This window comes from Protopterus annectens, chromosome 1.part0 (genome assembly GCF_019279795.1).
Source record: "Protopterus annectens isolate FY-2018-M chromosome 1.part0, PAN1.0, whole genome shotgun sequence".
Classification (NCBI taxonomy): Eukaryota; Metazoa; Chordata; order Ceratodontiformes; family Protopteridae; genus Protopterus; species Protopterus annectens.
Window position 1 is genome coordinate 512,470,842 of NC_056725.1, and position 22,398 is coordinate 512,493,239.

Here is a 22,398-nt window from a genome sequence, read left to right on the forward strand (position 1 = left end):
TTCCTTGGCTATTTCTTCCCACACTATTTACTTCCCTGGACCCCTGTCTAGCAGGGTGACTGATGTGATCCCTGGGGTGAATTTCCTTTTTCCCATCCAGTCAGTCAAGGTTCCTTTTGAAGAGGGCCAAAGAGGTGCTCTGTCTGACATGTATGGGCAGTCTATTCCAGAGTCTGGGGAGTCTCTGGGTCAGGAACCTATCCCTCCAGCATGTTTTGTTTATTGTGATGACAAGGTTTAGATCCCTGGAGCGTGTGGCTCTGAGGGATTGTGATTTTGGTTTGTTCCTCTTAAAATTTGTGGTTTTCTGGCAAATGAGTGAGAACTGAATTCACTAAATAATGATAACCATTTAAGTTTCAGTCTTCCTATCCTTCAGGAAACTCATGGTAACACACAACATTTTATTCTAGCAACTTTCTAAGATAATACAAGCAATGCTTAAAATGTGTCCATGGTTTTGGGCCTTTGTCCCCCCCCAATAAATTTTGGATTTCTCCAGATTTCTTGGGCTGCATAGTTCTTCAAGGGGAAAGAAGTTTAGTTTTGCTTATGCCAAGTCTGTTGTGTTGGTAGCACAACAGGTAGTATACTTGCTTTTGATTCAGAAGGCTGTGGGTTCTACTCTTACAGTATGTAGATGGATTATTGATACTGTACTGTGTTGTACTTTTAAAGAGGTGGATGCTGCAGTCCTGAGAATGTCCTCTTTGGCAGAGATACCGAGTAACTATGAACCTGTTATCACTTTGCCATCCATTCCCTATTGCAATATTGCTGGCTTAGTGATAACATAGGCAATTTATTCTTCAAGTACAACAGTGGAATATAAAGTTGCGTGCTAGCAGCAGCATCCTCATTAGTTACAGATGTCTTTAATGTGGAATTATTTAGATGCATTTTCTTTGAATGTGGGTTTCAGTGCTGTTTCAATGAATGTGAGTTTCGTAGGGCAGAGAAGTTTTAATGCTAAGTCTATTTTCACTGTGAGGCTGTATTGCTCTGTTTAGCAGATGCCTGTTAGTGTTTTTGCTATAAAATGTAAAATAAAAGTTTTAAATGAAATCCGAATAATCATTGTAGAAGTAAAGCAGTATTTAAATAAAATCCGAATAATCATTGTAGAAATAAAGCAGTATGCACATTACAGTGTTTATGGTGAATGGGGTGAAATAGCCAAGTAATGGGACATTGGAATGGCTGGGGGCTGTGTCTGGGGGCCTCATTCGACAATGATTTTGTGAGGGGGGGGGAGTGTGGCAAGCTCAGACAGCTCTGGGCGACACAATCTCTAGCTACACCACTGATTAGTAGGCCATGGAGAAAGACTTTTGGAGGTCCTAGCAAACTATAATATTTTTTGCTATGATTAGAATATTGCCTACCATTAAATCCCCTACTTTTACTAGAAAACCCACATACTCCAAAACACCGCTGGGTTCTTCAGTTTGCTTTTGAAAGTTGGTATCCCACATTTCCATTGGAGTGGGTGGGGTTACATAATTATGTATGCCCATCCAGATTTTTGATGTTTCCAGGTTAAGAGGTATGTCTGTGTGTATATATATGTATGTATTTATTTATTTATTTTATTTATTTTACATTTGTTGACCGAGAGGATCCGACTGGATACATGTCCATTTTCAGCGGAGGCCCGGGGAGAAAAGCTCCAAACATAGGTAACAAAAAAACAATTTGAATAACAGTGAAGTATATTTTACATTCAAAGTTAGAACATATGTTGTTCTTTATAATTTATCTAAAAGGGAGAGGATTTAGGATAGTAAGGAGAAGTAGGAGAGTCATGTGTGATGACTGTTAGTCTAGCCGAAGGTTAACTATCCCGGATTTAGGCAGTGACAATTTCGCATTGAACCCAGATGTGTTTTTAGCTTAGCTTTGAATTGACTTAAAGTAGACATAGATATAATATCATGGGGAAGTTTGTTCCAAATTTTACCTGCAACGTTGTTGAGAAGGGAGTCACCAGCAGAGTTATTAGTTTTGAATGTTTGGATTAGGAGATGGTTGGATGACCTCAATGGACGTGGATTGTTACAAAGAGGAAGCAGCATTTTGAGGGAAGGAGCATATTCATATATATATATATATGTGTGTGTGTGTGTGTGTGTGTGTGTGTGTGTGTGTATATATATATATATATATATATATGTGTGTGTGTGTGTGTGTGTATATATATATGTATATATATATATGTATGTTGTATATAATAATTGCTGGTCATGTTACCTGGTTGATGCACAAAACATCAACCAAAACAGGTCACCCATTCATTACATCACTAATGCATCCGACCACATTCAGCTCAAACGTGTCTGAATAATGGTAGTGTTAGGGACATGGTTAGGGTTAGCATGTATTACTAGGATGGAGTTTCGCCCCCCTGACCACCTTAATAATGTGTGCTAACGCTAACCCTAATCCTGCCCTTAAACCAAACCTGCATGCTACATTATAAAAAAACTTCCTACTGCCAACTATTTTACACACACACGCACAGACACACACACAGACACTAAATCTGTCCCCTAACCCTATTAACCTAAAATCAGAGAAACTTAATCTACCCATTTTCTTAACACTTGCTGTAATCCTAGCCCACATATGTTTGTAAATACAAATATGCACACCTACTAGATATCCCACTTGTCTGTTCCAAGAAAACACACACCTGACAAAATGTCTGTTTGATAAATTGGAAGTTCGGCCAAACAGCACTGCACTTTTGTCTGTCAACCAAATAGAACCAATATATATTTTATGTATGTATATAAATGTATGTATTTATGTATATATGTGTGTGCGTTGTTGACAGACTTAAGAGATTATGTATAAACCCTCATGTCACCTGGTGGATAGCCAGCTAGTTCACAGGAACCAGGAAGATTAAATTGGGGAGCCCACCTTTACAAAAAGGCCAGTTACAAGCAGAGTCCCTCTGGAATCAGTCCTGGGACCACATCTTTTTGTCATTTACTTCTCTGAAATCAAGGCCAATGTCATTGACCTCTTGCTGACAAAATTTGCAAATGATAGTAAATTAGGAGCGGTCATAGAATCCTTCACCGACACAAACGTTCTCCAGGAAGGGCTGAGACAGACAGACAAACAACTGGTGTCAGAGCCATGGACTAAAACTAAATGCCAAGAAATGCATAATAGTATCCTTTGAGAAGTCAGCCATCCCTGGTAACTATCACACACACACACACACACACACACACACACACACACACACACACACACACACAAAATAAATCTATCCCCTAACCCTATTAACTTAAAATCACAAAAACTTAATCTGCCTCTTTTCTTAAAACTTACTGTAATCCTAGCCCACATACATTTGTAAACACAAATATGTACATCTTCTACACATCCCACTAAGTGTTCTGACAAAACACGCACCTGACAAAACGTCTGTTCGATAAATTGGAAGTTTGGCCAAACAACACCACTTTTTTCTCTCAATCAAATAGAACAATCAGATTTGTTTTTCAATTGAATTGTACAGGTTATAGGTCACATAAAAGGTGGGAAAAGTTTTGAAATGATTTATTGTGGTCTCATTTTTTTATATCACAAGAACCTGGCATTTTAACAGGGGTGTGTAAACTTTTTATATCCACTGTATATTTATATATGTGTATGTATGTGTGTGTGTGTGTGTGTGTGTGTATATACATATATATATATATATATATATATATATATATATATATTACGTGTGTGCGCACACATTGTTGACAGACTTAAGAGATAAGGGTTTATACATAGTCACCTGGCTCATAGGAGCTGGAAAGATATAATTGGGGAGCCCACCTTTACAAATAGGTCAGTTACAAGCAGAGTCCCTCTGGAATTGGTCCCAAGTCCGCTTCTTTTTGGCATTCGCTTCTCTGAAATCAAGGCCAATGTCTTTGACCTCTTGCTGATAAAATTTGCAAATGATTGCAAATTAGGAGCGGTCATAGAGTCCCCCACCGATGTAAATATTCTCCAGGAAACACTGTTACAGACAAACAACTGGTGTCACAGCCATGGACTAAAACTAAATGCCAAGAAATGCATAATAGTATCCTTTGGGAAGTCATCCATCCCTGCTAACTATCATATTGACAACACATCCCTAAGAGTTGACCCAGTAGTCAGGAACTTGGGGACACACACAGACAGTAATCTGGCCCTTGACCATCATGTGTCTACAGTAACATGAAAATCATTCTATGTTGTGCAACGTATAAACAAAGGTATGGCATCTAGGTCCAAGGAAGTTCTTGTTTCACTGTATTCATCAGAGCTGTATTTGAGTACAGTTCACCCTTTGGTATGTACCTAACCAGGTACATCCAACAATTGGAATGTTCACAGAGGTTCTCACTAAAACAATACAGGGCATAAACCGCATGTCTTGTGAATACTGCTTCAAGGCCTTATCCCTGTATTCCATCTCCTACAGGCTGTTGAGGGGAGAGCTATGCCTGACATACAAGACATTGTCAAACCCTGTCCTGGTGGACTTCTGCATATCCACAAAACAAACAGCACCAGAATTACCCTTTCTAAAGACTTAAACCTTGCCTGTGATATAAATTGGACCTGCTGGAGAAACAGAGACGTATTCCAGAGAGTACCCCTTCTCTGGAACAGCCCCATGTTAAGCAGTGTTCCTCCCAAACTCAATTCAAGTGTAACTTAGAAAATTGGATGGGGAGCAAAAAAAATCATCCCTGGTTTGCCACCTATATCTCTAATGGGCTCAGGCAGCCTGCAAATGGTTCATCTCACAGGCCATTGTTTGTAAATGTTTCATATCCCAAGTCCCTGCTTACACATATCAAGGGTATGAGAACTTGTCAGAGGTTTGGGGTGCTTGGCTGGACTTAAAAAGCCTAGTAACAACTTATGAAGCTATGAACCTTTGAAGTGGCAATAACTTGAAAATCTTATATTGTTTTTCTCAATAGTTAATATATTTTTAAAGGTACCCCAAGTAATTGCAATTTCTTGTATTGTAGTCTGTGTTTGCCATTTTGGCCTAGGAAGTGGATAAAAAGGGCCCTTGGACCAGTTCAACAAACTTTAAATAAAATAAAGTAGAATAAAACGACTACCTTGTTGCTACTGCTTGCAGTTCAGCTGTGCATTCTTTCCAGTATATTGCTTCCTAGATGCATTATTTTTCATTTTTTATTAAATTAAAGATACTATGCTTTTTTATTAACCCAACTTTTCAAAGGCCGTTTCATCCTTTGTATTTAATGTTGTGAATTAACACTGTTGCTTTTGCTTCCATTATAAACAGAACTGTAGGTGTTTCCTTCCAGGACCTGTGCCGTATCACTTACATGGCTGTAATAAAGGACTTGCCCTGGGCGTAATGCCAGTGGTGCACCACTGGTAACCATTCTTTCCTTTACTTGTTATCCTCTGTATCTGTTTTACCTGGACTGTCTCCATAGGACCTATTCAAAGTCGATATCATGCTCCAATCCAAGCCCCTGTACTCGGGCAGAACGTAAAAAAGTTAACCAACGTAAATTTTCCTGGCATTTTTTGAACAAATTAAACCTAGATGTATGGAATTCTGAAATAATATTCATTATGGTGGATGTAAAGGACCTATTTTCCAGTATACCCAAGGATACAGGTTTAGATTATTTCTGTAACAGCTTAAGGAAATACTCTGACTGTACATGGGATAAAATTCAACTGATTATGAGCATTATGGAATTAATCCTGGACCACAATTACATCGAATTTAATGGTGAGACATTCAGACAAATCAATGGAGTTGCTATGGGTGCATCTTGTGCACCCATATATGCAAATCTAGTTATGCTCGAATGGGAAAACCAGTACATTTTCACAAGTGAATATTACAAGCACATGTTACTGTATACTCGTTTCTTGGATGATATATTTATTGTATGGAAAGGTAAGATGGACACCATTCCATCATTTATTCAATATATCAATTCCACCACGGAATTTTTGAGTTTTACACACACTGTTGAAAGGAAGGGAATCCCGTATTTAGACACATTTATTAGCTCTGATGAACATGGATTTGTGTCTCAATTATATAGGAAACCGTCCTTTTCCAACGACTACATACAGTATGGAAGCAGCCATCCACCACACACCTTCAAGAATATTGTAAAGGGACAATGTGTACGGGCTGCTCGCATGTCTTCCACTAAAGATATCATGAACCAAGAAATAGAAACTATCCACCAGATGTTTAAAGAAAGGGGATACCCCAATAGCATGTTGATAGATGTGACAAATTATGTTAAATCACAATGGGGTAAGGAATATGAACCATTATTAGGTAAACCAGCGATAGTAAAAAATACACATAAGGAGTTCAATAGAAGGGTGTGCGTTTTGATGTATAATCCATACACAAATGTGGTGAAGGAAATATTACGTAGACACTGGTATATTTTCAATTTTGATGAAGAAGCAAGACATACAGTTGGTGCCACACCCAAGATAATATTAAAAACAGGAATGAACCTAAAAAAACTAACAGAAATAAATACTAATGCATGTAGGACACAACCAAATAGGACAAATGGGACTAAGAAATGTGGAGCATGCAGACAGTGTCAGTATATCAACCCAGTTAAAAGTGTAGTTTTGGAAAATAGTACCCATAGTGTATGCAAATTCAAGGAGGGGAATTGTAATAGCCAAGGAGTTGTATATCTCGCTATGTGCAAAAAATGCAATGTATATTATGTGGGGAAAACTGAAAGGAAGTTTAAGACCAGAATCTACGAGCATTGTTATAAAACTAAAAAAGGAGATGAAAATAATGCCTTGAGTAAACACACAAAGGCCACAAGTAAGGATCATATATTTATTTTTTCAATATTGGATCAGGTTGACTGCTCAGTAGATAGAGGCAATTGGAAAGTAAAATTGGGATGCCTGGAAAGCAAATGGCAAATAATGCTGGATGCCACCACATTCCCAGGATTGAATGAATATATTAGTTTGAAACCCTTTTTATTGTGGGGAAACGCATAGGAATTTACATCTACATTACAATATACAACAAAATATATTGGACATTGAGTTTATCAGGGTTCAAAGGTTTAGTAAATATAAGTATGACATAATTCCATTGTCGTAGAGTGTCAAACAATTGCAAGCATACATTGTGTGTAGTTCTTGACCGGTCCAAGAGTACACGGTTTTACTAGCACAATAAGTAGACATTTTTAGATAAGTAGGAGGTATATATGTATTATTAGTATCAATTAATATCAATTTTACATATAAGTGTTTATATATTATGTCTATAATAATTATATGGTTTTTAAATTTTAAATATTATTTGGTATTAATGTAACAATGTTACATATGCAATACAGAAGTTTTTATGAACCATTATATTTATAAAAGGAATTTGTATCAAAAAGTTTTATTATAAGGTTTTATATAAAAAAGGCGCCAAAATGGTACTATAAACGTCAGAGTGTGTGACTGGGAGCTTGGTTCTGATGAAATCTGTCTGCGACAGATGAAAGCGCTAAACCATTTGGAGTTTTTCTGATTTTATACATTAAAACATTGTGCATGAGCAAAACTGCTGCCTTGCGTTTTGTTTAGTTGAAAATTTACGTTGGTTAACTTTTTTACGTTCTGCCCGAGTACAGGGGCTTGGATTGGAGCAAGAGATCTGGTTGGTGTGATTCGTGTTTTTGTTCAAAGTCGATATCATGTCATGCGCCTTAAGTCTGAGTAGGTCACGTGACCAGTCCCTTTCTTTTCAGATACATGTTGGCTTTCTTTTCCACTAAATAGTTTTAATCAGTACATCCATACACAACATAAGAGTATATGTAGTTGACTTTGCTTTTTATTTTGTATTCTGGTAACCTGTAGTTTTTCCTTCGTTAGATTTCTCTGGCATGGCCTTCCTGTTGTGAATCGACTTACCCTGGATACTATTAAAAAATTACTTTTTTTTTTTTCCAGCAGAAATTCAGTGATTTTCTCTTTATGTGAGGTCTCTGACTTGTAAGTTGTTTTCAGCTTCTGTCCCACCATCACTATTTTGAAGGAGAATCACATTTGCCCTCTTTTGAACTTCATGAATGTTAACCACCTATGATATGTAAAAAAAGGATAGTTTAATGATATTGCCAGTCTCTTCTCAGTTCTGTAATAATTGTAGGGTAAAATAAAAAAAAATGTGTATCAAACAAATACAAAGAAAATAAATTGATTCCTCAAATGCGTTGTCTTGTCCACCTTTATATTTTCGATTTTCTTTCAGGATTTTTTTTCTCCCGTTAAGGGTCTGGTATGATCTTTTTACCCTGGGTACTTCCGTTAGCTGTTTGATGACTTCACATTTGGTTCCTGTAGGCATACTGAACTGAAGTATTCATTTAGTAGCTCAGTCTCTCCATCATCCTTTTTTTCTGTGTTTAAACCTGTGAAATTAAGACTAGTATCTTGCCTCTGTCACGTGTAGTTTTCCTTCTCCACTACGAGAATGCATGCTGGGATCCCCACTTTTTCTGGGACTTCTTATCCACCTCTTTATTACTGTTACAGTCCTTGTCTCTGTGTTCTGTTTTGTGTTCCTCTTGAGGTATGCTGTCTAGAGATGTTCATACTGCTGTAGCTGTACAGTTACAATCTTTTTTTCTTCAGCATTAGCTGCATTCCCCCACCCCATTGCTGTACCTCAACATTTTACTGCACTGACCCAGGACATTTATATTCTTTCGTGTGATAAACTGTATCTCTCTCTTCTTTCTCCTGTTTTACCTTTGTGCATTTGTTTGCTAAGTGGTCAGTTTCCCACCATTTTGCCTGTTAAAATTTTGTATTGAAATTATCAGATACATTTTTTCTTTCATTTATTGTCCACTTGATTGTTTCATGACTGTGGTTAACTGTTGGAGTTTTTCTTGCTGAAATTTTACTGAAATGTGATCTTAGTAGAGAGAGTGTGTGTGGTGGGCTTAATGCTTTTTTTCTGGCTAGTTCTGTACAGAAAATACAAATGAGCTGCAGTAGTGTTGAAGACTTTGTGAAGCAACAGGTAATATGTATCTTCCCATTCTGATTTATCCTAGTAGTTTCAGCCAGATAATGTGCATCAGTCTCAGCTGACATAACCTCTTGCTTAAGAACCTAAGAAATCTGATGATCTTTGGATGGTGAACTCAGTACTTCACTAGTTTCCCATATTAAGATATTTTCATAGACTGTTCTGTGCACCAAACAACTTGTAGTGGTCACCTCAGTGCCAGTTCTGTGAATGGAATCTTTGTCTGCCTACTTTGAATCCACTGGAACCACTGTCAGAAGGGAGCCTACTGTATTCCTAAACTCCATCAGTTCCACTTGGTGTGTTGTGGCTAGCTATGTAACTGTGGTCACATGCACATTTGAAAGTTGTCTGAAGATTGCTTCCTTTGTGTCTGTATGTGTGATTAAGCCCCTCTCTTTCCACAGTTTCTGGTGTGTACTGTACAGTAGTTTTGAAGTGTTGAGCCCGTTCTTCTGTCATTTTCCACTTGGAAACAATATAGAAGTACTTATTTAGGTTGCCTTTGTTAGTCTTCTCAAACTTGTCCTCACCTACAGAGCTGGTGTTAACATTTTGGGGGTCCCCACCAAGTGTCAAGTCATGAGCCCCCATATACTTCCAGTCTAAGTATCATCCTGTCACTGCCACCCCTCCTAAGCAACCTTTTAATTCATGATGCAGTTTTAGCAATAGTACATAGACTGAACTCTAGCTATATTTATCAAACAAGACTGAACTCTAGCTATATTTATCAAACAAATTTTCGTCCATTTCACAGAGGAACATTGATGGTGGCTGGCATTTAGTTGCAATGACACATTATAACAATTTTGTCAAAATGATGCCCCTGCCAACTGTTTTAATCCCTCCCCACACACACACACACTCATACCATCCAGTGCTCCCCCTGTTTTCTCCTACCCCAGGCTCTCCACACCCTGCATATTACATTCTTTCTTCCCTTTTCTCACACGTTGACTTAATTTTCAGCTTTTTCAAGAAGGTGTGTCTTTCTGTATGTTCTGATGTATATTTCATTTTTTTTTGTTTTTTTAACAACCTTTTCATCTGATGATGGCTTGATCAAAATTTGTGATTAAGAAAAGAAATTCATTGTCATTCAACTTTACTTTTCCTTTCAATCCTTTTAGTACACCTTCCCAGACCAAAACAGCACAGTAATAACTGTGTAGGAAATAATCCAATCAAGCTAGGAGTTTGCAGCCAGCAGTCTTATAGAAGTCATAGGGTTATCGATGCTATGCGCATTTCCTAACCTTTTGGTCCAGTGGTGGCCTGAACAAAAATCATGAATAAGAAAAGAATTTCAGTCTTTATTTTTTCATTCATGGAAGGCATAAGTTGTGTTCAAAGCTGACAAAATAGCAGCTCACAATAAACTAACAAGACTAATGTTTGAGAGGATATATAAAGCCTATCTGGTAATAGTGCCTGCTTCCCTACCCCCCGAAAAGAAGATAGTCCCTGTCTGTGTATTCTCCTGATGTTGAATTAGAATGAAACAGATCATCCCTCTGGTGTTAAATTGGAATGAAAACAGAGGTTCAAATGGCTGCAGTCATATATTTCAAGTGACTGCTGTTGTGCATGTAAACAACATACCTCCACATTCTTTACCCCCCCCCAAAAGGCATCCTGATGTATAATTGTGAGGAAAGTGAAAAAATAATGATTATAGTAATGTATTCCAACTTGCTGCTCATAGACAGTATACTACCCTACAGAAGCTATTGTAACCATCTTTGTACACTTTTCAGAGGATAGCTATGGATATTGTGGGGCCTCTGAGAGTACATCCTAGTGGTAGTAGCTTATGCTACTAGATACCTTGCAGCAGTGGCTTTGTCCTCCATCGAGGCAGAAAAGTTGGCAAATGCTTTGTTAGAGATTTTCAGCAGGGTGGGTTTCCCAAAAGAAATACTGATTGACAGTGGTGCCAATTTCATGTCAGACCTGCTGACTTGTCTGTGGGAGCACTGTAGGCTGAAGCATATAAAGACCGTCCCTACCACCCCCAGACTAATGGTCTGGTGGTGGGGTAAAACTCTACATTAAAGACCATGCTATGGGCATTTGCAAACCAGTTTAAGAGGGAGTGGGGAAATATCTGCCCCATCTGTTTGCTTACAGAGTGGTGCCCCAGGAATCCACAGGTTTTTCACCCGTTGAGTTTCTGTATGTGCATAGGATGAAGGGACCTCTAGATTTGATTCATGATGAATGGGAGGGTGAGTGTGAATCCCACAAGGAGTCTGTTGTGGCATATGTCCTAAACCTCAGGAAAAGGCTCAGGGAACTCATGGGCTTGAACCAGAGAACCTGGCAGAAGCCCAACAACAGAAAAAGGTCTAGTATGACAGGAATGCTTTAGCTAGAGAGTATGATTTGGGGCAGCAGGTCATGGATCTCATTCCTGTCAGACACAAGCTGCAAGCAGCTTGGGAGAGACCCTTCAAAGTGGTAAGGAAGGTGAGTGATGTTAACTACATGGTAAAACTGCTAGGTAGGAGGCAAGGGCACTGATTGTACCATGTTAACATGATGAAATGTTACCATGATAGGGAGGTCCTGCTGCTAAGTGCTTTCAGTAGAAGGCAGGAGGAGTCTGAGGGGAATATATGACTACATGGAACCAGCCAGCAAAATCCCAATTTACTATGGTGGAGCCTAGGGTTGCAGGCATATGATGTGACAGTGTAACACTGTAATGGGGTCAGGAATGCCGAGGCTGCTAGAATCTCAAGACAGGGAATAGGGTATTGTATTCCTAGATAGGCTCATCCCTATCGGGCAACGTTTCTCAAGGGTCACTTGAAAAACTTGCTTGTGTCTTGGGGGGGGGGTGTAATGAAAGGAGATGCCAGCTCAGTTAGCTGGAATTTTTAAATAATTATATGTCATTTGTAAATATCAACATGATTTATATACCACTGACAGCAGTAATCAAGGAGCCTCAATCTTTACCACTAGCACCAGTGAGGAATGTACATTGGGAGGATGACTCATGCACACACAGTATTTCCAGATAAAAATCTCTGCATCATGTATAACTTCCCTTAAGAGCACATAGGGACCACAGTCAGTCCGCGGCTGGTTTCTCCCTCTCTCTCAAGATCCACAATAAGACTCCCCACTAGCACAGTTATAGAGTTGAGATCTCGGCTGAGTGGCCAAGCCAAGACCTCCAGCACCCTATCTGTCCAACCAGTGCTTTGTGTTCCTACCCAAGTAGCTGACACACATGTTTTGAGGCTTGATATATACACACACACACACACACACACACACACACACACACACACACACACACACACACACACACACACCTACACCTGGGAAAGGCTGGCACAGGTTTACTAGCAATGCCTCATTTTGCCCAGACTGTACGGTAGCTATCACTGCCATCAGCCAGCTCCTTATCAGCAACTTTACGGTCCTTAACTAAGGATGTCCAATCTTACTGTGTAATGTTATCATCAATACAAATGGTAGTTTGACCAAAAGCAAGGCTATTAGGAGTGGCCCATGGTGTCACCAAATAAATATGCAAGTACTGTCAGAACCTAAATATCTCTACACAGATCAAACACGAAGAAAGGGTTAAATGTATTTAATAATAAACAGTAAAAGAACAAGATAATACTAAATATATATTTACAGTGACATCAGAGTTCAAAATCACAGGAAATATTTAAAACAATCTTGCAGGACATGAGGAAAAACATCTAAACTATGCTTCACTATATTCCTGATAAAAATCTAAGAGAATTACTATACCCTAGTTCGCTTACAAAGCAAGGCAAATGTATGGTGAATGGGTCTTCTTGTCAGGTCCAAGACAGACTTCAGAATGCTGTCTCTCTTACACTCCTCAAGTTAATATCTCAAATATTACTGCTGCAATAGCTTGTAGCATTACAGTATTTCCTGTCATCTAACTCTAACCCAGGTGAACCCCCCACTGCTGGAATTTGGCTTCTGTCATCTGCCTGTGAAAATACATAGAGAAGGGGTTTTCCTCAGACCTGTGGTAAATGCTGGAATTCATAAAACAGTAAAACACAATACAGAAAGTTCCCTAGTTTTAGACATTCTGTCTCCTTGCTGTCATAAAGTAATTTAATTTCAGCTATTTTTTCTGAAATTTTACTACACTGAGGATACCCTCCTATGTTCCAATTTCCACCGTTAAATATAAAGATTTAAACGCTTTCAATAGTGCATGTACATTTCTGTTCTCTTCCAGCAGGGCACACTGTGGATACATCTTTAAGCTCAGTACTTTATAAAATATCTTTTCAACACACATGTCTGTACAAACCTAGTTTGATATATGCATGACATATAGCTCTAATACATTTGTAACACAAGCATCTTTACGTGAAGCATATTGACATTCACAAATGACACATAACCATTTATAACATTCCAGACAGCTTTGCTGGCAGTATCTCCCTTTGTCACACTTCTATATAAATCATGTTGATGTTCATAAATTACATATAATTATTTACAAAATTCCAGTTAGCTGGGCTGGTAGTATCTCCTTTTGTCACAATGTTCATAATAGAAAGTGAAAGAAACTAGCCAGCTTGTTACACTTACACTGCAGCCTCCCCCTCCATACACACGATAATAACAGAATTTCATACTACTAATTGCCCGTAAAATGCATATTGATGCAAAATACAAAAAGTATTATTGAATTTAAGTCTTTATGCTGCCGTTAGTTTTGGCTTTGCCCTGAATTCTTCAGCAAAGAAGTTGAGAGTTATAGTATCTGGTGTCCTGCCAGTATGTATAAAATTCCCTGAAAGAGAAAACCATCTCTAACAATCAGGAACATCTGTTATCCTTAAAATCCCAGGCTTTGAAATCACTTGGGCTTTATACTAACAAGATCATATCGCAACCCTGTTTTTGTATGAAGTGCATAATCTGAGATTGAATGATTTTTTTTCCCTCTCATTTTCCTCCAACCAGCAGCATCTTGTGTGGAGCCCCCAATAAGTCAAGAATGACTAGTGGGGCCCCAGCATTCACAGGTATATCTGATGCCCATAGTTAGCTATGATGTTAGTTTTAGTGGAGAGAATGCCCACCAGCAGGATTTGACTAATTAAAGGGCACTATGTCAGTGGTAAAACATTTAATGAATTTATAAAGCCTGCTATTTGACAAAACACTGTTATTACAGCCAGAGATGTCTTTGAATTTTAAACTCGAAGTGGTTCCAATCCTTATGATTCTTTATCCTAAGAAGTATTACAACCCACCTGTTTTAGTAAGTTTATTGAGATTGCTGTACTAGCTTTTTTGGTTTAAAAAACATGTAACAAAATATAAAAATAAGATGACTTGCTATATTTGGGGGCCACTAGCGACCGCAGGGTTTGCTGGTGCTAAAACAGACTATGGTTTTTACTTATGTACCTGTAAAAACTTTTGTGCCTTGTTATCCTTACTATCCTTTGGTCCTTCTTATATTCAGTGTTGTAGTTTGCCTGCTTCTTCTGTTTAAGCTGGAACTCAACACAGTTTCACTTATCCTTACTGTCCTTTGTTCCTTCTTGTACTCCATGCAGCAGTTTGCCTGCATCTTCTGATTAAGCTGGAACTCACTGTTCCACTTGCATTTACAGGACTTCATGAGGGCCATATATTTAGGGCCTGATTCTGAGTAGTAGTGAATAAATTAAGATAGTGATTTGTGAGTCAGAAAAATGAGGTCACGGAACTTAAAGATTTATAGTTATTAATCCCAAGTGGGCCTACTTAAGATTAATAAAAACAGCTTGCAACACTGAGCCATAGGGCAAGCAACCCAGTGGGTCGTTTAACATGGCAATGTATCTAGTGTACTAATCCATTTCATACACTAGTTGCACAAGCCTCAAGTATTATTGCAGCTGTCATTTGCAACTTACAGCTAATACTAAACTTTCCTAAGTATTATGTGTAGAGCATCCTTATATTTTGACAAAGCCAACCATATGCAGTATCATCCTACAGCTGTATCATCTCTACGATGTCAGCTTGACATCATGTTGTTGTGGTCATTTAGTTTGTTGTATGAGTAGTCATTTCATTAATCTGTGGAGCAAACTAAACTGGGTCATTAATTAATCTTTAGGGCTCCTTGCAGAGTCCTCTCTCTGTATCACTAAGCATTTAATATCTGAGACAAAGGAACTTGGCAATGAGGGACTGTTTTCTTAATCTGTCCATCTAGTCTTTACTTTTGTAGACAATGCCCTTGAGAAACAGATTTTTTACTAGTGTCTATTCTTTTTCAGTTGATTAGACTGTCCAATATTACCTGAATTTTATGATGCCAGTTCTATCATTTTAAGTCTTCAGTCTGTGAAGTTGTATCCTGCAAGGAAGTGTGTCAGGAATATAACAAAGGTCATATGCAGAAAAAACACAGGGAGAGCAACATGGTGCAGCTTGGTGCATGCATTAAATGGACAGCCAGATGTTCTCAGTTTACTTATTGCTTAGTGGGAATTACCAGTTCTTGAAGAAATGCAACATGGCTTTAAACACTGAGCTGTATGTTTATAGGTTCATAGGTACTTACTCGGCTATTGATCTGTGAGGATCTTAAGAACATGTTTCTTCAGTCCATGAAGGACAGGGGTGCTAAACTTTGAATTTGTGGTTAACCATCCATTCATCCAAATTATACATGAACAGAGTAAGAGAAGTACTTTGCTTTATGGTATGGAAGACCGTTATACAGAAACGGTATTAACTGTGATACAAACCTGTCCCTCCAACACATTCTGTTTATTTAAGAAAAGAGTATGCAATCCTTTGGGTGTTAAAGATACCATTGAAGTTGCAAATGTGTAATAATTCTAACTGAATAGGGTCTGTTGAAGCTGTATAAACAAGGCAGAGGTTGCCTGTCAGTAGCCTGTTTGATACTGCACAGTTTTTATGATTTAGTCTATTGATTTCTTTTTTTAGTAAGAAAGTGTTGTGGTCATTCCAGTAGTGACAACTGTTTGGATAAGTCCACACTGAAAGGGACATTATACTTGATGCCCTGCCTAATGGTCAGGGGGTTGGCGTAATGGTTAAGGTGTTTACCTCCCAGACAAGAAATGCAGGGTTTGATTCTCACCAAGGGCAAATTGGCTAGGCTTAAAATGGCTTACAAGGGCAGCTTGCCTAGTACTTATCTATGAACCTCTGAAAGTATAATGAGTACCAAATACAATAGAACAATTACATTCCTGGATCTGGGCACAATACCGTTAGGTATAAGCTTTGTAATGAAAAAGGACTTCCTTACAGCTGTGGATACATGATGATGAAAGGGCAGTTCATTATAGACATAGTTTTCCAGATGCCTAACTACAGGCCCACATTTCAGGGGTGGGTTGTCACTGTGATAATATCTGTGAAAGTTTTTTTACTTAGCCTGGGATGTTGTTGCTAGTTTTAGCTTTAACTTTGCTTTAGAACTTTGCTGTACACTTTAAGTATACAGATGCTCCTTATACTCTTTAACTACGAGTCTTGGAATGCAGTATACTGGTACACTTTAGTATAGTGAACAGTTTGTGCATCATACCAGTTAATTCTGTTTTAATTCCTTAGTTTTATTAGTTTTCCTGGCAAGTTTGGGGATTGGGGGGGCATGACAGCAAGACAGCTGTTGTTTATTGAGTGTCCTTACCATTCCTTGTTGTTTGCATTTCCACAGAACACTTTACTGTTTAGACCTGGGATTGCTATTAATTTTCATCAGAGGAGTGGTCTGCTAAGTCAGCAGGGCTGGAAATCAGTGAGACGAAGGAATGTATAGCACCATCATGCCTACTACCAGACAGTTCTGCAGCTTAGGTTGCTGGATTGGCTATATCCTAAGTAGCTTCATGCTGTGTGACAGTTTTGGATGGGTGTACAATGGGCATGGAAAGGAAGATGCCCCATCCATTGTGGTGAAGCTGTCCTCAATTACTTATCATGATACCAACTAAAGCTCTGTCATGTAGTTGCTGCTTACCATCTGAATCTATGACATTAGTATGTCCCCAACATGCTCCTCAACTTCCCCCATCCCTGAGAGAGGTATGCAGTCAGTATCTCATAATTCCACTACCATCCCACATCAGCTCCTTCAGAGCTTAGACTGATGAGTGAACCCAGGTTGGATGTCATAGTCAGGGCTTTATCCTTCTGCTTCATGGAGCTGATGTACTGTTTTACTTATATTTCCAGTGAAATGGATTTTAAAGCAACAAAGTCTAAAGTTAGTTACCAATACTGGTGACATTATGGCCAAAGACAGATTGGTTGTTTTCACCAGTTGAAAAAAAAATTAAAGAAGGTTAGGAGGAAAGAACAAAAAGATAGTTTATTTGGAGAACACTGCAGTTCTAGAAGCCTTATTACTGAAAGGTCATAGATAGCAGAGGAAGTAAGTGTGCAGGAACACAGAGGAATTGAGTTTTTTACTACTTACAGGTGTTTGGTATTTATTCATTATTTATTTTATTCAGTTATTCATCTTTTGATTCTCAATTTATCCTATTCACAGCTGGCAAGAGAGCAGGTACTTATCCTGACACTCAGTGGGCATAAGACATTGAACTAAGACCTTTACTACATGCACACCTATGGGCTCATAGGACAATCACCAATTCACCTGCCTTTTTTGGATGCAGGTGGTAACTGGAGCATCTGACAGAAATCCACGCAGACACCAGTTTTCATAAATCAACAACTTAACAGTTTTTCAGCTGTTCTCTTTCACGGAAAATAGTTTATACTTATGAAGTTTCATTTCATATACATTATTTAGTATTTTGAGTAAAAGATATGTCTTGATTCAGCAATTCTTGATGCTTTAAAATTATGTCTTTGTAATATTTTCTCAGATTAGCATTACTGTACTTCTTAACTACCATATTAAACTCTGTACAGAGGTGAGTCATTTATAGTGGCAGAAAATGATGTAGCTCAACAATGAAGGCCATACACAATGACATGAACAGCTGTATATTTACAGCAATAAAAGCCATACACAATGACATGAACAGCTGTATATTTACAACAATGAAGGCTGTACAAAATGACATGAACAGCTGTATATTTGCAATGAAGGCTATACACAATGACATGAACAGCTGTATATTTACAACAATGAAGGCCGTACACAATGACATGAACAGCTGTATATTTACAACAATGAAGGCCGTACACAATGAGATGAACAGCTGTATATTTACAACAATGAAGGCCATACACATTGACATGACCAGCTGTATGTTTGCAGTAAAGGCTATACACAATGACATGAACAGCCGTATATTTACAACAATGAAGGCCATACACAATGACATGAACAGCCATATATTTACAACAATGAAGGCCATACACAATGACATGAACAGCCGTATATTTACAATGAAGGCCATACACAATAACATGAACAGCTGAATATTTACAATGAAGGCCATACACAATGACTTGAACAGCTGTGTATTTACAACAATGAAGGCCATACACAATGATTTGAACAGTTTCGTATTTACAGCAACGAAGGCCATACACAGTAATATGAGGAGATGTATATTTACAACAACAAAGGCCATACACAATGACATGAACGACTGCATATTTACAATGACATAGGGCATACACAGTGACATGAACAGCAGCATATTTATACCACTTAGGAAAGATTAAAAATAGGAGACCGACAGATGTTTTAAGCAATGCATGAGGTGCACAGTAGCAGAAATTTGGGGAAGTTGTTCTACAAAAATGAGACTTTAAACTTGACTGTAGTATAGTAGAAATGATATAGCAATAGTTCGTTAGTATTCAGAAACGTGCTCACTGATCGGTCATCCAACCAGTGTGCCCGTTGTAAATTGAGCATATACCAATAGAAAAAAAGTCCAGTTGCTGAAGTACCATTGAGTGGCCAGACTTTTTTCTATTAGTATATAGTACAGAGGCATTAGTCTCAACTATCCAGATTTTTGCCTCATATTTGTGGTCTGTTCCTCAGTGTTTTTCCAACAAATCACTGAGGAATTAAGTCACTAAATAATGGCATGCATTTCAGTTTCAGCCTTTATATCTTTCAGAAAATACACAAGCTTTCTAAATTTGTAAGAGCAACATTTACAATCAGTCCCCATTTTGGAACCTTTGTCCCCTCTTTGTTTATAGCTTTGTTGACATGTTTTGAGCTAAGAGGTTGAGAGGTACATATGGAGGGCAGAGCAGATACAAGGAAAATCAGGTACATTCTACAAAACTAAAAAAACATACCTGATTTTCCTTGTACTCCTGCCCTGTCTCTCTCGTATCTCTAAATTGTATAGATTTTATAATTAAAAAAAAAAAAATAAGGCAACAGAGACTTTCCTGCCTCCATTGCTTGTTTTCCACACCATTGACATACTGTGCAAGAGTGGGAATTTAAGTCCCATGCACATGCGCATTACATCAACAAATGTGGAGGATTGCGGAAACAATTCAGAGGAACACCATGGCAATGTTATACAAAGACATTATTTAAAAAATATATATTTTTTTCTTAAATAATGTCATTGTATAATAGGAATAACTAACTCATGGGTGTGGGTATATTGAAGATTTGATGTCATAATCACACCATGACAACAGTGAGTAGATCTTCAGTCTTTCCACACTCACTTCTTGGTTATTGCTTAAATACATCAGTAAAATAATGGTAGATACATGAAAGAGCCTCTTAGAAGATGTGAGGTGAAAATCCATATGACAATTTTACCTCAAACCAGACAAATCTCTGGTTATCCAAATAAGGAGGCAAATCAGAGGGTGAACTAGGATCTCTGATATTTTTTAAAAGGCAGTGAAAATTAGAAGGGAAGTACCTGCTATTATTAATTTAAAAGCATAGTCTGTGCCTGTTTGTTAATAACACTGTATTTTTTTATTCCATGTATGAAATAACTGCCAGGGCAATATAATAATTTTGTAAAGAAAGGATTCATTCTGTTGAGTAGTAAAGTAGCTCCCAATAGCAGGGAATATGTTGCTGCAGCCTTGCTGTGAGTTTCACAGAGCAGCTAACTTAGATTCATAAGGCCCTGAAGTCAGCTTGTAGAATGTTCACTGTAATGTTGCAGGGCTGTTGTAGCCTATATTGATACAGACATGGAAAACTCTGCATCTCTTAAAAACATAGTACAGAGGCTGTGTCTATCAGTTTGAAATGTATCACTAGTTTAAAATTTGGAGATGTGGTATACTGAGAGACATTAAGTAACTGTCATATCATTTTTGCCTGTAGTAAGTTTGTTTGTGTGTGTTTGTGTCTGAACTGAAGTCTGTCTCAAACAGATTAGAAGATTTTATACTGTACTGGTTTCTTTCAATTCCACAGGGGACAACATTGCTGGGATGCTTGCTGTCACTGTGTCATCAAGTCGGACCCTGGAGGTTTTAGATTTGGAAGGAACTGGCCTAACAAACCAGTCAGCTGAGGTACATGAAAAAATCAAAACTGCTTGCTTTAAAAAAATACAGAGTACATAAAAAATGTGTCATTTTTTTCTGTGAATTTGAATGTCTTTGGAGGGAACAAGGCCTCGGTATAGATTTGACCTGCGTTTAGGTTTTGGAACCTTCTTGTTTACAGCTTATGGTTGTGCATTTCACTTGTACAGACCATGAAGCATAAGATGGGTATTCGTATGACTAGATGGTTTTATATAAAAGCAGTAGGTAAGTCATGTTAATATCTACTTAGAACATTTAAAATATCAAAAAAGAGAGAGAGAAGAGATAAATGAGTTCAGTAAGTTGCTAATAGGCACAGAGCTACTGGATTCATTACATCGCAAGGAATGTATTCTCCAAGATTCAGTCATCCTCACTGTTAATGCAGAATGGAATTTCATTATACAGTGAAGTATTGCATGTTCTTCATATTGATCACTGCTGCAGTAGACTAAGCTATATGGGTTATATCCAGCTTCCAAAGCTTCAGGGTACCCTTCCACACACCCAAACCATTAGTCGGCTCGAGCTGATTACAAAAACAGGTTTGGGCATCAAGCCCTTCAGAGCTTTCCTCCTGCTAAAGAGAGCATTCCTCAGCAGGCAGTCGGCTTGTGCTGTCCCGTTGCTGGGCTGATAAATTCCCTTTGGCAAAAAACTTCCACATATAATTTACTTTCCTATGTTGTAAAGGACTTCTTAAGCTAGAAATATACAATGTGATGTTGTTAATCTTCATTCATTCCTTACTGATGGGTCATCGGTTCTGTCCTCGGAACCGAGCCAGCCAATATCAAGCTCTCGTCAGCCAAAAACTCTCTGGTCAAGGTCCTACCCAGAATGCTCTGCTCCCTGTTACCTCAGATCTCATTTCCGCATTGCTGTACAGCCGTGTCAAGCCACTCTCTCAGCTAAGTGTCTAATGTTTTGAAAGTTTTATACGTTGTTCTTACTTTAAATATTTTCAAATAGATTCTACTAATAATTCTACTAATATTTTCCTACCCTATCGTATACTTTAGACTCTCTCCCTGTAGTTTTTTCCCTTTATTACTCTTTTTCTTACCTTTGAGGCAATTCTTCATTACCATCGTTGGTAATTCTTCCTTTTCTCTTCTTACCATTTTGGGTAGCCTTTCCTCTTCTTTTTGGTACTGTTCTTCTTCTCCTCATCATTATGTCGGATAAGAAAAGTAGCGTTGGTTTCAAGCAGTGTAAGGATTGCAGCCGTAAGTTACCGCTTTCCGATGGCCATGACTTATGTGTCTACTGTCTGAATGTCTGCCACCTTACTGTGGATCCCCCGTGTGGGATTTATAAAAATATTTCTACCAGGACTCTTAACGAGAGGAAGAATAAGTTAATTTTGAAAGGTCTTCTCAAGTCTCCTTTCTGTGAGGCTATTTCTGGGTTGGAGGGCTCACCCCCCTGTTAAACCCCGTAAGAGGCGTACTTTATCTTCATCATTGAGGTCGCTCCCCTCTTCTCCCTCTGGAGATCGTCAGGAATTGACTCATAAGAAGGTGAAATTGATTACTACTTCGCTGCCACCTGAGACCCTGTCAGCTCCAGGCTCGGCACCACCCCAAATGATTCTGTCTCCAGCCATGTCTTCCTTATCGATACTGGCACCGGAGTTCCCGGTGCAGACAACTATGGCTCCGACAGTTCCGTCACAGCCCTTACCGGCACTGTCCATGCAGGTACAGTCCCCTTTGACACCGTTGGTAGAATCCCCTTCGGCTCCGAGTATGACTTTTCTCTACTCCACGGCGTAG

General features: G+C 38.4%; 1 protein-coding gene across 1 annotated transcript in view; it reads left to right on the forward strand.

Annotated features, from left to right (window-relative positions):
- Positions 1 to 22,398, forward strand: part of LRRC73 (leucine rich repeat containing 73) — a 374,871-nt gene that overhangs the window by 182,591 nt on the left and 169,882 nt on the right. The window contains exon 4 of the mRNA XM_044061041.1: positions 20,505 to 20,605. Within this exon, the coding sequence (XP_043916976.1) occupies positions 20,505 to 20,605 (101 nt within the window). The remainder of the gene's footprint in view (positions 1 to 20,504; positions 20,606 to 22,398) is intronic.